Source organism: Pinus tabuliformis, chromosome X, assembly GCF_031772625.1.
Source record: "Pinus tabuliformis cultivar Carrire ecotype Pingquan chromosome X, CPIR1, whole genome shotgun sequence".
NCBI lineage: Eukaryota > Viridiplantae > Streptophyta > Pinopsida > Pinales > Pinaceae > Pinus > Pinus tabuliformis.
Window position 1 is genome coordinate 577,084,945 of NC_142308.1, and position 15,928 is coordinate 577,100,872.

General features: G+C 38.0%; 1 protein-coding gene across 1 annotated transcript; it reads left to right on the top strand.

Moving 5' to 3' along the window:
* The first annotated feature begins 11,016 nt into the window (after nucleotides 1-11,016).
* On the top strand, nucleotides 11,017-13,004 carry LOC149141324 (protein UNUSUAL FLORAL ORGANS-like). The gene has a single exon (XM_089448599.1). The coding sequence runs from the start codon at nucleotides 11,399-11,401 to the stop codon at nucleotides 12,758-12,760; it is 1,362 nt and encodes a 453-aa protein (XP_089304725.1). The 5' UTR covers nucleotides 11,017-11,398; the 3' UTR covers nucleotides 12,761-13,004.
* Nucleotides 13,005-15,928: the final 2,924 nt, after the last annotated feature.

Here is a 15,928-nt window from a genome sequence, read left to right on the forward strand (position 1 = left end):
ACTGTTGATATGGTTGAGAATGTGATGAATACGGCTGTTGGTATTGCTGACATGGTTGTGAGTATGGAGGGTATGATTGAGGGTATGTATGATAAGATTGGGAGTACTGTTGAGACGGTCTCCATTGATGTTGTGATTGGTTTTGGTGCTGCCATGGCATGGGTACACTCCATGAGTTTTGTGCATACATTTGATCATTCATAGGAAATTGCAAATTTTGACTTGGAAACATACCTTGAGGTGCTGGCCTTGGCTGCCATGGTCTTTTTGCACCCATGTAATACACGTTTTCCATCTCTGCATTGGCTGCCATATTACAGTTCTGCAAAACCTTAACTTTAGGACAGTTAAACATATCATGATGTTCAGTACAGAAAGCACAAACTTGGATGTTTTCTAGAGGGCAGTCTTTTAATGCATGTTTCTTCCCGCATTTTGGGCAAAAGATAGCCATTATGTGATCTTCATCTTCTTGTTTCTTCTTGGCTTTTAAAGTGTCAATTTGGTTCCCTAGGGTGCTTAACAGATCTGTTTTAAACTCTTCTAAAAGATTCCCTATTTCAGCCCTTGTGACACTTGCAGAGGCAGATTTTGTGACTTTGGATGACAGGGTTCTCTTTCCCATTTTAGCTTTACTCCTTGAATACTTTTCGCACAACTCAGCGATTTCTTCAAAGGGTAAGGCAGAAATTTCACCTTTGCCCATCAAGTTGAGGTCATCCATGTACTCCTCTCGGATACCTTTCAAGAAGATTGTGCGGATCAGATCAAGAGGCATAGTTCGGTGTTTAGATTTTTGTAAGTTATAGACAAACCGTTCTAAATATTCCTCTAAGGTTTCATCCTCTTGCTGGCTCATTCTAAAGATATCATCTTTAGAATCTTTGGATCTGCAATAAGGCTGATATTTCCTAAGAAATATTCTCCTCATGCCATCCCAATCAACTATAGCATGCTCACCAAGCCTCATGAACCATCTTAAGGTTGATGCCTTTAATGTCGCTGGGAATAATCTAAGCCTATGAGCATCATCTGTATAGCCATATGTTCGACATACAATGTCAAACTCGAACAAGAATGAGTCTGGATCCTCCGAAGCCATACCATAGAAGTTTGGTAGCACGGATGGGGGTATGTTTTTCATTTTGATCTCATCATCTTCCTGTGGTTCATGTATAGGAAACTTAAAAGTTGACTCCTCTTCATCTCCTTGGCGTGGTACTGATCCAGATCCTTCCTCAGCCATTCTAATAGGTCTCTCTGTGTCAGTGTCACTTGTTTGAAAAAGGAGATTAAAGAAAGATTGTTCGGTCACTGTGCTACTTTCTCCTTGTGTGGAAGGTCTAGGAAAGTGCTTCTTCTGCGATTTATGTGTGAATAAAGTTTGCCTTTCAATAAGAGTAAGTCTCTGTCCTGACTTTTGTTTTTCTTCCAATGCTTGGATAACTTCCTCAGCTGGTGTTGTATTCCCTAGAGAGTCTGCTCCTGATGATGATGGGTTAGTTTTTAGATGGTGGGGCGTTTTTACAAATCTACCTTGACTGTCTCTAAATCTAGGCATAAATGAACATGATTTCTAACTGTGTTTTTGTTTATTTTTTGTGTATTGAAATTTTTTTCTTTTTGTTTGAATCCTTTAAGTACGCCTCCCCGGCAACGACGCCAAAATGTAGTGTTCTATCTAGGGTACTAGACTAGACCATATTTATTATCGACCAGGATGCGTAAGCTTAGAGGCATGCGTCTAAAGTATATAGACATAAAGGATTATCAGCTAAGTGGTTATGATGTAGGTCACAGAACTTCTTTACGGAAGATTGGGGTATGTTACTTATCATCCAAACGCTCAGGTCACTCTGCTAATATACCTAATTACAATATGATCATTAAATTCATTCGCCAAATTAAACACTGAAATTAAACACTGTGTATTACTGCAACCAAGATTTCAATCTCCTTACAGAGACATTATACATAAAACCCTTGTTCAGCAAACACTCAGCATTCACTAATATTTATGCAAGATAAAAATATACAGAGATCATAAACAGATTTTGAAATAAAAACAAAGTTCATGACATTGCTTCAAAAGACAACACAGGGATCGAATCCCTTACAGGACACGATTCATGATCTCAGCGATGGGCTATTCAAGCATTATCACAAACACAAACCATATGCATTCGATTAAAGTCAATAACCAATCCTAACTATTGAAATCGGAAACCAATCTTAACTACTGTGCAAACCATGTAATACCCTAAGTGCGAATAAACGAAAAGGACAGTATACCAGTTTAACGCAGGGCCCGTCCACGTTCCAGAGGTATACTGGACTGTATTCAACCAGTTATCAAATCAACGCACAAGACAAGGGTCGTGAGTGTAACTGGATTCTTACTATTAAGTTCAAAAACTCTGTTTCAAAATGATACAACGATTAACCATCGTTCATTACCTCGAACTGTATTTACATATGTCTTTTTTACAACACATTTCAAAAACGAATGTACATACATGATATGGCTGTTGCCGCTTTTACTACATCGAGATTTTTAAAATGTTTCCATCCTAAACTGATTTCAAAAAGAACAAAAACTAAATCAAATTAGAATGCTCTGCTGTTGCTGCCTTTGTCGCCAGTGTGCCATGCTTTGACCTGTGTTGACCGCGCATGTAGGAGGGTCGATTCTGCTGTGGGATAGGTATTCGTCCATGCTTGGACATTCTACTTTTCATCCATGCCTTTCGCTCTAGCCCAGCTGGTGTGCCACATGTCAAACAATGAGCCAATTACAGGATGTTGGAACTTCCTGTAACCATTTTACCAAAAACTTCTATTTCTTTAACATGAAACTCCTAAATCAATTTCAATGCATTTTAATAACTATAGAACTATTAACTAATCAATTTTCAAGGATTCTAAGAGATATATGATGAAAAGGAATAGGCAAATGATATGTTTTAGGAGGAAAAAGGAGGTCATGGGATGGTACCAACATCGGCTATATTAGAAGACAACAGCCTGAAGGAATTCATTGATCAAGAAATCCAAAAGCCAGCTTCAACTAATGCACAAGAGTTGGCTGAGTGGAAGAAGTGTGTAGCGAAGGTGAGACAAATCATCCTTGAGGGAGTTCAAGACCATATTGCCTCGAGTCTCCATGGGAAGGATACTCCATTTTCAATGTGGAAGACATTGAAGGACCTCTGCTAGAACAGTAGCGACTTGAGGAAATTGGTGCTCAAGGATAAGCTTTGAAGAATCAAGATGGAGAAGGGCGATACTATTTCCACATATCTGAACAAGCTCACCACCTGCAAAGATGATCTTAGCAGTGTGGGAATAACTATTGTCGATGATGATATGGTGAGCCTCGTTCTCCTCAGCCTTCCAAAGAGTTGGAATAGCTACCAAGACTCTGTGAATGGAAGGGAGAAACTGCCGGATTGGGAACGACTGTGGTCGGATCTGATGTAGGAGGAGATCAAGAGGAGCACACGAGATGGTTGTTCATCCAAGAATGATGATGAATAAAATTTGGCCTTAGCAAGTAAGGCAAGGAAATGGAAGGGGAAGGCTTCCCATTCCAAATCGAATTCTTCTCATGGAGGGAAGAAGTTTGACAAGTCTAAAGTGAGATGCTTTAATTTTCAAGAGATGGGACATTATGCGACAAATTTCCCATTGAAGAAGTCCAAGAAGGGATCCTCGAAAGGATTGGAACGTGAGGCATTAGCCTCTCAGTTTGAAATGGACTTTACCCTCATCGCATGCATGGTGTCATCGACGGTGGGTTGTGTTTGGTATCTTGACAGTGGAGCCTCATTCCACATGACCGGTGATAAAAGTTTATTCAGTACCTTGGAGGAGAAAGACCTCAAGATGCGCATAGAGATGGGTGACGACAGAAAGTACAGTGTTTCAAGAGTGGGCACAGTTGCTTTTCAGAGGGAGCATGGAGCTCCTCTCACCTTGACAGATGTGAAGTATGTGCTTGGATTGAAGAAGAACTTGGTATCAGTTGCGATGTTGGAGGACAAAGGCTACGATATTGTCTTCAGCAAAGGAAAGGCGTTCCTAAGACACATAGCCATAGGTCAAACCAAGAGGATTGGGATTCGAGCGAAGAATATTTATAAACTAGAGGTAGATGAATGTGCAACATTGAGTTCGAAAGCAGAATTGGTGCAAAGCCAAGACATTGGCAAGTTATGGCACAGGCGGTTGGGCCATTTGCATCATGGGGCCTTGAAGATAATGCAACAAATATCTACAGGACTTCCCAAAGGTAAACTTGAGCAAGTTGACACATGCAAAGGTTGTACCTTGGGAAAGTACGCCAAGTCTTCCTTTCATGATCAAGACAATCGAGCAGAAGCGATCTTAGAGTGAGTTCATACTGATTTGTGTGGACCATTCTCGACGGCATCCACAACGAAGCAAAGGTATTATGTGATTTTCATTGATGATTATTCTCGTAAATGCTGGATTTATTTCATGCAGAAGAAGGACCAAACCTTCTCAAAGTTTTGTGAGTTCAAAGCTTTGGTTGAGAAAGAATCAGGGAAGAAGATCAAGGCCTTGAGAAGTGAAAATGGTGGAGAATATGTCTCTCAAGAGTTTAAGGACTTCTGTGCAGCGAAAGGAATTAAATGAGAGTTGACGGCACCTCATAACCCACAACAGAATGGGGTGGCCGAGAGGAAGAATAGAACTATTGTAGGGGCAGCACGGGTGATGCTGCATGACTAAGGCCTATCATTTCATTTGTGGGCTGAGGCATGCAACACAGCGGTCTATTTTTATAATAGAAGCCCGCATCGCATACTTGGGATGAAGACACCAGAGGAAGCTTTCTCCGGTAAGAGACCAAATGTGGGTCACTTTAGGATCTTTGGCTCATCGTTATATTTCCATGTGACAAAGGATGCATGGAAGAAGCTTGAGCCGACAACAGAGTTGGGGATCCCTGTGGGGTACACTGATACACCCCACAACTATCGGGTGTATCTGCCTACCAGTTGGAGGACAGTGGTTTGCGGAGATCTCAAGTTTGATGAGCAGAAGGCCATGTGAGTTTCCCTTGGGAGGGAGTTCCAACTACAGGTTGTGGAGGAACTGTTGGTTCCTGAGGAGGAGGAACCTCAAACTGATGCGGAGCAACCACATGCAGAGGATCCAAGAGTGGAGACATCCACTCAAGCGGAGTCTTCCAGAGATGGATTGAAGCGCACAAGAGAAGCTAACAGATTTTTGTCAGATGCAAGAGAGAATGTGGGAGAACCATCTTCTCAGCGCAGATAGAGGAGGTCACCTGAGAGGTACATTGGATACACGGCCCTTGTTGGGGAATGTGTTGATACTGAGCCATCTTCCTTTGAGGAAGCAGTGCAACAGCCGATTTGGGTTGATGCTATGGTGGAGGAGTATGACTCGATAGTTCGTAACAGTGTTTGGGACGTGGTTTTGGGACCAAAGAACAAGTCAGTTGTGAGCTCCTATTGGCTTTACAAGGTAAATCAAGCTTCTGATGGTAGTGTGGAGAAGCATAAGAAAAGATTTGTTGCCCGTGGTTTCTCACAGGTCGAGGGGATTGACTATGATGAGATTTTTGCGCTTGTTGCAAGGTACTCATCTATCAGATCGATGCTGGCACTATCAGCACAAATGGGTTGGAAGATCCATCAAATGGATGTGAAGACTGCATTCCTCAATGGCAAGATTGAGGAAGAGGTGTACATAGAGTAGCCAGAAGGTTTTGAGACCTTTGATCATGATTTTCATGTGTGCCGACTCAAGAGATCTTTGTACAGGCTAAAGCAAGCACCTCATGCTTGGTACACCAGGATAGGCAACTACTTCACTGGGTTGGGCTTCACAAAGAGTGAAGCGAATGCAAACCTGTACCACATCATGGTGAAAGGTAAGTAGTTGATCATTGTACATTATGTTGATGATCTCATATTGACAGATGATGATCAGTTGATCATGTCTTGCAAGGAGGAACTTGCAAGAGAATTCGAGATGAAAGACATGGGTCTCATGCATTACTTCCTTGGCATGGAAGTATGGCAGAAGGATGGGGAGTTGTTTGTGTCTCAGGGCAAGTATGCCAATGAGATACTCAGGAGATTCCACATGGAGAAGTGAAAGCCCATGCAAAGTCCTCTAGCAGGTAACTAGAGGAAGGAGGATGCTACTTCAGGAGAAGTAGTAGAGGCTACTGTGTACAGGCAGCTTGTAGGTTCACTGATGTACTTAGTGAACACACAACCAGATTTGTGATATGCGGTGAACCAACTGAGTCAAGTGATGATTTAGCCTACCAAGATGTTTTGGAAGGCGGTAAAGCATGTATTGAGATATCTTAGATGACATCTCAGTATGGATTATGGTACAAACAGATAGAGGGAGTGAAGCTACAGGGTTTCACTGATGCAGATTGGGTAGGGAGTCCATCAGATCAGAAGAGCACATCAGAGCGAATTTTCAACCTTGGGTCAGTTGCAGTTCTTGGTACAGCCAGAAACAAAGGTTGGTTGCACTCAGCTCGACAAAGGCTGAATACATGGCTGCAAGTCAGGTAGCATGTGAGGCCATCTGGATGCGGGAAATCCTAGTTGGTTTGTTTGATCAGAGGATGGATCCAACTATGATCTATTGTGATAATCATAGTTGTATCAAACTCTCTAAGAATCTAGTATTTCATGATAGTTCCATGCACATCAACATACAATATCATCATCTCAGAGACTGTGTATCGAAGAGGATCATGTTGTTGCAGTATATTTTGATAGAGGAACAAAATGCTAACATTTTGACAAAGGCATTGTCAAAGTGTAAATTCGAGTTCCATAGAGACAGGATTGGAGTGGCAGATAATCCCTTTCTTGTTGAGAGGAAGTGTTGAAATGTGGCAACAAGAATATTCCAATTTTAATTTGTCCTTGAATTAAAATTCGAATTTAGTCTCACCAGCTGCTTGAAAAAATAATTAATTAATTCATCTTGAGTTAATTAGTTGGAGAAATTCAAACTAGAAGTCTTTGTGAAGTCAGGCAACAGTTATCCCTTAAATTAAGGAGATTGTCCCTTAATTAAGGAGATAATATTGAGTTGTACTTGAGTTGTAATTAGTTAGCTCAGTTTACTGAGTTAAGTCTAGTTAAATTAGTTCCAAACTATTTGAGGAACTAATTGTGAGTTCAGTCAGTTAATGCATGCATGCATCCAACTAGTGTACTCTAGATAACTGAAGATTCTCTCATCATTAACTCATGCATGTTTATTCTAAGAAAGAACCAGTTGAGATTAAAGACAGGAACAATGGACTATCAACTGCATGAGTTTTCCTATAAACAAAACTCATGCATGCAGAAGGAATTCATTCCTTGAGGATTGCACAATTTTACAGGGTGTGAAATCAGTGTTACACTTGGTAATAGTAGGATCATCCAGGAGAAACAACACAAGGAAATAGGAGATCAGGAGGGCAGAGGAGAAGGCCTTTGTATGTAATTCTGAGATATTTCCAACTTGTAATGATAATACATATAGTGGGGTTTTTAGCTGAGGCTTTCCCCTGAGTATTCTTCTGTGTTTCATGTGCTTTGATTCTTCTTTGGTTATATGTGTTCCGCTTGATCTTGCTCAAATCTTTTAAGCTTCCGCTAGTTGATTGTAGTTGTAGATTAAAGCATATTGCTTTAGTTATATTGCATTATCAAGTTAATCTACAGTCAGAATTTCTACAATGACGAGTGGGAGAGATAGCTTATGAGTTGGAGCTTCCACTAGGAAGCAGGGTGCATAATGTATTCCATGTCTCTTTCCTGAAAAAGGCCTTGGGACAATGAGTGACAACTGCCACTAAGTTACCACCATTAGATGATGAGGGGCATTTGATTTTGACACCAGAGGCCATATTACAGGAGAGGGAAAGGAAGTTGAGGAGCAGGACCATTAGAGAATTCCTTGTCAAGTGGAAGGATTTGCCTGAAGAAGATGCCACTTGGGAAGGAGAATAAATTTTGCAGCATCCAACACTATAATTTCTTGAGGACAAGCAACATTTGGGAGGGGAGGACTGTCATATCCCCAATTAAAATTTTGACATGGAAATTCCCAATTTTTCAATTTTGGCGATTAATATATATGTATTTAGCTAAATAAAATTAGGAGAAATAAGTTGTGGAGATATTTAATAAATTTTGGAGAAAAGGAAATGGGAAAATTAAAATTAAAATCTGGAGTTACCAAGCATGGAAATCGAACCATGGTATGGGAAAAATTGAACCATGGTATGAGGAAGTGAAAGCAAAAATAAAAAGGAAGGCTGGGGCCTCATTTTGATAGTTCTGGTTTTGGCATTTCATTTCTAAATTGGAAATTTGCTTAAGCTATTGAGCTAAGTCAACCAATGTTATTTAGCATAGGGATTCCAAGCAGAGGATCCCAACTCTCTTTTGGTGAACTTAGAGTGTTATCCTAGGAGAGAAAACTTGGAGCTGATTGGATATTTATTTTCCTGCATTTTGTGAGCTATTTCATCTCTACAATAGGTAGGTCGTTTTTGCTGGAGCAGTTGCTGCAATCTTGTGTCGGGAAATAGCTGGAATTTCACTCTATCTTTTCAGCGCTATCTTTCAGTGATTTCTCAGTTATTTTTGTGGAGAATTTTTGGTGGAGCAATTGTAGATTTTCTAGTGGGACACAGAGCTGGGTAGTGGGTAATTTCACTTGATTTTTGGGTAATTCCGGGAGGTTGGAATTAGCCCAAAATATTTCTGGGTTTTGTTGGTCCCAGGTTGGAGATCATTGTCCTATTTTTTCAAAAATTTTGGAGTAGATTTGAGGCCTCAAATATCAATTTTCCTCCAACATCAACAATAATAAATTTTTGGGCATAGTGTGCAACCACTGAGCCATTTCAAAGTCGAGTTTTCTTCATTCTCACTTCGGTTTTGCATGCTTGCTTAAGCAAGCCCAGGTGCACACATTCCACTATATTTTGTACTCAGATTCTCATTGGATAATTAAGAAAATACTTTAGGTAATAATCACATAGGAGAAGTTATATCTACGTGTTTCGAACCATCCAATGTGGTTCATCATTAGGACAAGATGGAGAGGCAAATCTTGGCACCAAATTAAATAGAAAGCAATCTAGAGACCGTTAATAATCTTAACGGTTATAATAAACAACTAGTTTTTGAAAAATAATATTTTAATATATAACATGAATCAAATTATATTAAATAAAATCAAATATTAAGTTATGGTTCAATATATAGTCAAATAATTATATTAAAAATTCAAAGTCAAACTTAAAACAAGGAGTTAAGGTCCTAAAAATAATCAAATTAATGGAGTCAAGACCTTAATAATAAATTATTATTTTGAATAATCAATAAAATAATAAAAATTCCATGAATAAACAATGAAAATATATATAGAATTCAACTAACTTTTGTTATTTTATTTATATATATATTTATATATAGTTATTATAACTAACTACCATATATATATATATATATATATATATATATATATATAAGTCAGGTCCTTAATCGAACTAATTCCCATATAAGTCTCTATTCTTATTAAACTAATAACATAATCAATATATATAATAACTCCCATTAATTATCATTTTGACTTTTTGACTACAGTCCCTAAGTCAAAATTATCCGTTGGAGGCTCTGCTTAGACTATTTAGCATGCATAGCTGGATCTGTTTCTTCAACTTGTCCTGACGATGAGCCACACTGGTTGGTTCGAAACGCGTCAACAAATGTCTCTCTTTATGTGATTTACGCCGAAGTTCTACTTATAAATGAAAATATAATTAAAAGATCTCTCAAACATTTATAATATCGATCAAATTCAGAATTAAAAATAATCAAAATTAATAAAAACCCTTGAATAACCAATAAAAACAAACATAAAGTAGTCAAAAATAAATAAATTAATTAAGGATATTAAATAAATAAAATAAGATGAAATGTAACACACACACACACATATATATATATATATAAAATCAAAATAAGAGAAATTAAAAAGGAAATATAAATTCAATTAAGTTAAATTAAATTAAATTAAATCAAGAAGACAGGTCAGCGACCCAACATTTGCTAATTTTCCAACCATCATTTCTATTAAGGCCTTCTTTCGATTTCTAAGGCTTCCCTGAATTTTCGATGATGGAAATGACTAGTCCTAGCAATGACACCCTCTTCAATGCAGAAATGACCTAGGCCTCTTCAATGCAGATGTGATACTTAGTATTTTCTGCATGTTCTACCAAAGCTGAGGAATGGGTCCTACCATGCTTGATGTCATTGGATATTTAATAAAATGACTCAAACTCTATTATTTATGTTCAACAATGTTCTATACTTGTTGTTCTTGTGGCGTTTTCAGATTGCATGTTTATTTGTTGTAGCTAGTTCATGTTTTGATATTTCACTATATTTCTCTAATTAAAACATTACAACAAAATTCTAACCATGCTAAAGTGTGATTCCCAAGTGATTTCGGTGGCTTAGATGCCCCAAATACTACTCAAACCACATGTTAGACAAACTAGTCATCTTAAAACCCACATTACATAACAAACAAACAAAAAAATATTATAATAATATAATTCAATTTTAAAATAATAACCAATGTAGATATCAAATTGATATATAACCTCTTTATCAAATTGATAATACAAGAGACCCATTTTTATATAATAATGTAGCGACTATTATACATACTCTATTTTTTATTTATTTAAAACTATAACTATTTAGCAAAAAAAACCATACATTTAATAATTTTACCTATTCAAACTTCTAAATAAATAAATTAATATATGAAATTCATATTATCAATTTTTAATTTTATATTAGCAACTTTAACTTATAATAAGTATGCATTGAAATTTCGTTCCAAATAAAAAGGTTATTGACCTTTCCACCTTCTCCAAATCAATATAAAATAATTAAACCTCAAACATTTTATATGAAATCCAACACCGAAAGAAAAATTAGAATCCTTCTGCTTCCTTCCATGTTACAAAAGCTAGGTGGGGAACCTTTCTTCAATCGTATTCCAGTTCCCCATTGGGTTTGCAACTTTCCTCATTCTTCCCTCCTGTTGCATCTCTAGTGACCCTTTTTGGTTTTGTAACTTTGCTGCTTCCTACCCCTTCCCATCTCCACCGTTATAAAAATTGGCTCTGCATGTCAAGGAGAGCAGAAGAGTCATCTGTAGCTCTGCAAGCTGTTATACCTCCAAATCTCCTGTAGACTTTAAAACTTTGTTATTTCTTCCTTAGTTTCCCGTCTCAACCTTTATAAAGCCCAATAGTGCTTCTCTGCATTTCAGGGAGAGCAGAAAAATCATGGATTCCACATTGGAGCAGATCAAGTTCGTTAATGGGGAGGAAGAGGATAATCCCCCTTTCGTTAATGGGGATGGAGAAGATGATTCGCCTTCTGGCTTTGAAAATTTGCCTTTTCTTCTTTCCCAACCCATCTCTACCATTATAAAACCCAACAGCTCTTCTCTACATTTCAGTGAGACCAGAAGAGCTATGGATCATACATTGGAGCAGATCAACTTTGTGAATGGGGAGGAAGAGGATGAAGAATTTAAGGTAAGAGACCAATACCCACATAATAACGATGATCAGAAAATTTGTTTGGATTCATCAATTTGGAGAAATCTACCTTCCGATATATTGGAAAGAGCTCTTGCCCATTTGCCTGTTCTTAGTCTGCTCAGATTTAAGACAGTATGCAAGAAATTCAACCGAGTCATTTTATCAAAGTCTTTTCTCAGTACTCACTCCGATTTGCCCCCGAGAGATCCATGGATCGCTGTGTTTCAATCAGATTCATGTTCCCAATTTCATGCATATAACCCTAATCTCAATGTGTGGCACCAAATCTCACTCTCATTCCTTCCGTTCCATGTCCGTGGCCTGGCTTCTGCAGGTGGGTTGCTCTGTTGCAGGGGGGAACTCAATGGGTCATTGTCAATTGTGGTCTGCAATCCCATCACAAAGCGTTGGACGATCCTGCCCCCGATGATCAAGAAGAGAGTGGTTCCAATAGTGAGCACGGTGGTCAAGGGAAGCGAACTTAAGGTCTTTGTAGCAGGGGATGATGTACTACCTGATGGTCATAAGGATTTGAGTTCTGAAGTCTATGACTCAAGTAGCGGTCACTGGGCTCTCAGCGGATTGATACCCCCGGAAAGTGATCTCGAATTCGGTTCTGTCATCAGTAATGGTAACCTGTACTTTTTAACCGTTTCCCCATATGGTGCCCTTTCCTTCAATTTACAGGAAGGTGTATGGACTAAAATTCAAGCCCCTATGCCCAAGAATATCACTATTCCCAGCCTCGTAGAGTGTTCAGGAAGAATTTTTATGGTAGGGGGCGCTATGAAAAAGACCGTGTTTGACAGCATAAGGGTTTGGGAGCTCTGTGAAAACGCCATGGCTTGGAAGGAAGTTGCCAAAATGAAGAATAAGCTGTTCAAGGAATTACAGACAGAGCAGAACGAATTGTATTTCACTGCAGTTGGGCACGGGAATCTGATTTATTTTTCGATCTATAAAAGGCCTCAAATGCTTGCATTCGATATCTCCACTAGATTATGGTTCTGGTTGCCACCCCATCCCGTTGCAGGGGCATCTGAAGGGAAACCTTTATTCTGTTACCCATTTAACCCTAATTTGTTCTCAGCTATTGACTGAAGGAATCATATATGCTGTGAGTTCCACAGAATAATTGGTGTAGTTTGTAAGTAAGTTTTGGCTGTAAAACTGGATTTTCAATAGGTTTCACAAAGTGGCCTTGATCATAGATGTTGGCCATCTGGTTTGGAGCTCTGTTTATTCAGAAGCTCGAGAGTATCTAGAGCTTTCTTATGTGCTTTCCTTTGTATTAACATAATTGCATTCACCTCAAAATAAAGCATTGAGTTTGGTTATGATTATAGAGACTGGTCTTCTAGCTTGACAGCGTATAAAAGTAGTTTTTTTATAATTAATGTGATTTCTTTTTAACAAAAATAACAAGCACTGTGAGATTTTCCACTGTGATTGTCTTTTATCCGTGTAGCTCTTCAAGAGTATCTTGAATTGGGAAGTTTTATTTGACTTTTTTCAAATTAGTATAATTGCCTACTTCAGTACTGGTCAGATGTGATAAATTAGAAAGCTCTCCACTTATGAAATGGTTCATAATTATGTCAAATGATGTTTTAGCATTTCTGGGGTTATGTTGATTACTGATGTAAATAACCTTTCCATTTAGTGAATGTATTGAAAGGTATAAAGATGCTTGCTTTTGAATACAGTTTATAAGTTCCACTCACCAGTTGACATATCAGAGCTATGCTGTTTTTCTAGTATTAGTTTAGAGCGTTAGTGTTAGTCTTGTAATAAGATAGCCAGCGTCCATTCATTCATTTGTTGGAGCCCACCATTGCTTGTTTGCTTCATAAATGACTTGGTTTTTGACGGTTAGACAATGGAGCAATATGTTGTTGGAAAGGTGAAACATTTTGGAGGTTTGGTTTGAAGAAAAATTCGGGAAGCATTTATAGTGGTTTTGAGAATGCCTTTGATTAGCTCTGAATTCATGTTGTAAGTGATAAGACAGGGTGTTTACTGTCATTAGAACTGACAATATGTCTCCCAACAGTTGTGATTTTTCTGATGAAATAGCACTTTATAGTAAAAATTGCATTCTGGAATAACCACCACAGGAACACAAGGGACACTTTCAGATCTATGAATAGTTTTTATTATTGGCATGGATCCACTAAAGGGGGAGTACTGTAGATAGCATGAAATTAAAGCGGATCAAAATTTGAATGTATCATTCTCATATATTTTATGTTCAAGAGAGGTTATTGCAAATTACACCATTTGAGGGTGGTGCTATACTCTTTAAGTCCATGCTACTTTTTGTCCTGCACAATCCTATTTGTGCAGAGAGCATTATGCATGTAGCTGTCAAACAGGTACATGCCTTTAGTTGGACTACTATATTAATGTGTTCTTGCTGACTATTCATGTTCTTTGAGCAGGCATTCACTTAGAATGTCAACAGTTTGTCAAATCTCATGCAACTCTTTGAGAAATTTACCCACCAGCATTGCTTTGGAAAGATTTTTCAGTGAGACAATAAAATGGCATTCATACTGCTTTTAGGCTATGGTTCTTTTCCGATTGTCTCACATTTATGGTTTAACTAATCAAGTAATTTGTTTTATTTTAAGATAGCAGCTTGAGAGGTTACTTTATTTCAAGCTGAATAGGAAAATTTATATCAGGATGTATTTATTCAAACATGGTGTGATCTTTCTGAACTATGGCTGCATAGGGTATGCCTAGAGGAACACAACCGCTCAACAGACTATTATGCACACTTGAAATTTCAGTTAATACTGGATGCAAGAACAGCCAGAATGATATGTGTTTTTCTATCCATCCTTTGAAAAGCATTGCACACATTAAATGCATAGGGTATGCCTAGAGGAACACAACCGCTAAACAGATTATTATGCACACTTGAAATTTCAGTTAATACTGGATGCAAGAACAACCAGAATGATATGTGTTTTTCTATCCATCCTTTGAAAAGCATTGCACACATTAAATTCATAGAAAGTTATGCTATTTTTTGATGCAGCCTATCAAAGCAACTTAGCATTGTGAATTTGGGAAATAAAATAATCATAGTTTTTTGGGATATCTATATTTAGTAGGGAAAAAATAAAAGACAATAAAAGCTGCATGGGTGCTAGAATCCCTTCAGGGGAGATTTTGTGAATAGAGTTTGTGGGGGGGGATTAAGAATTCAAATTTCCATATTGGCTAAATTCCTTTCAGGTCGACCATTTAGGGCTGCCTGGAACTATCAAGAGCACGACTATTCTGGCTAGTGAGTTGGAGTTTGTTTTTGGCTAATTGGTGGTTGCAAAACCAAGAGCACAGACCTTTGGTTGAATTGCATCATGAGTTCCTCAATAGACTGATTTTGACTTACCTTGAGATTTATTGCTTTTTTCATAGAAACAAAAGATTCTTTTATGTAAAGTCTTGACCATGCACCTGGAGTCTCGTGCAGTTTTGTTTTAAAACAAACTTATGTATCTCCAACGTCCATACATATACACTGATTGTACATGCCTGATCGATACACAGACTGGTTTTTTTACGTGTATTTTTACTAAATCTACGCCACATCATCTATTCTCCATCCTCGCTGATGCTTCCCACATGTTTGTTTGTAGTGTTCTCATCGTTCTTGGTTTCTTCCTTGCTTTCCTTTAAGTCACTCACTAAGCTTTGAGAACCTGAAATTGTTGCAAGATCCATATCAGGTTACGTTGTAAGAAGAGTTATTATATATGTATTTTTCTTGTTTATGGGATTGGAATTATTGTTGGTCTTCCAATCATTCAATAGTATTTTTAAATGCTTATTGGGGCTCAAGATGAGATATTATTTTTCAATTGGTTTGTGACACTGCGTCTGTTTTTCCAAAATTACCAATGATTGGATTTAATCAAAATACTGTAGCTTAGGGTAGAGTGTATTTCTCTTTCATGATTGGCATGTGGAAGGAAGTAGTAGTGTTCCCTTCCTATTGTAGATAAAACCCTTCCTATTACAAACCTTATATCCAATGCAAAAAGTGGAGTGGCTAAATATGTAGAGTAATAGATTTGGTTCCTTCTATAGTCACACATGCATGAGCCTACTCAGAAAATCACACCTATTGTTTGTGCTAGCTAGGTCGAAGATTGGGTCCAACCAATAAGTAGGGTGGGGCTCCATTATTCCATATGATCATTGTCATTCCTATATTATGTGTTCATTGAGAGAATGGAATAGCACATTCCAATAAAA

Coding starts and splice junctions, on each gene's coding strand:
- LOC149141324 (XM_089448599.1), top strand. CDS start 11,399: ATGGATTCCACATTGGAGCAGATCAAGTTCGTTAATGGGGAGGAAGAG.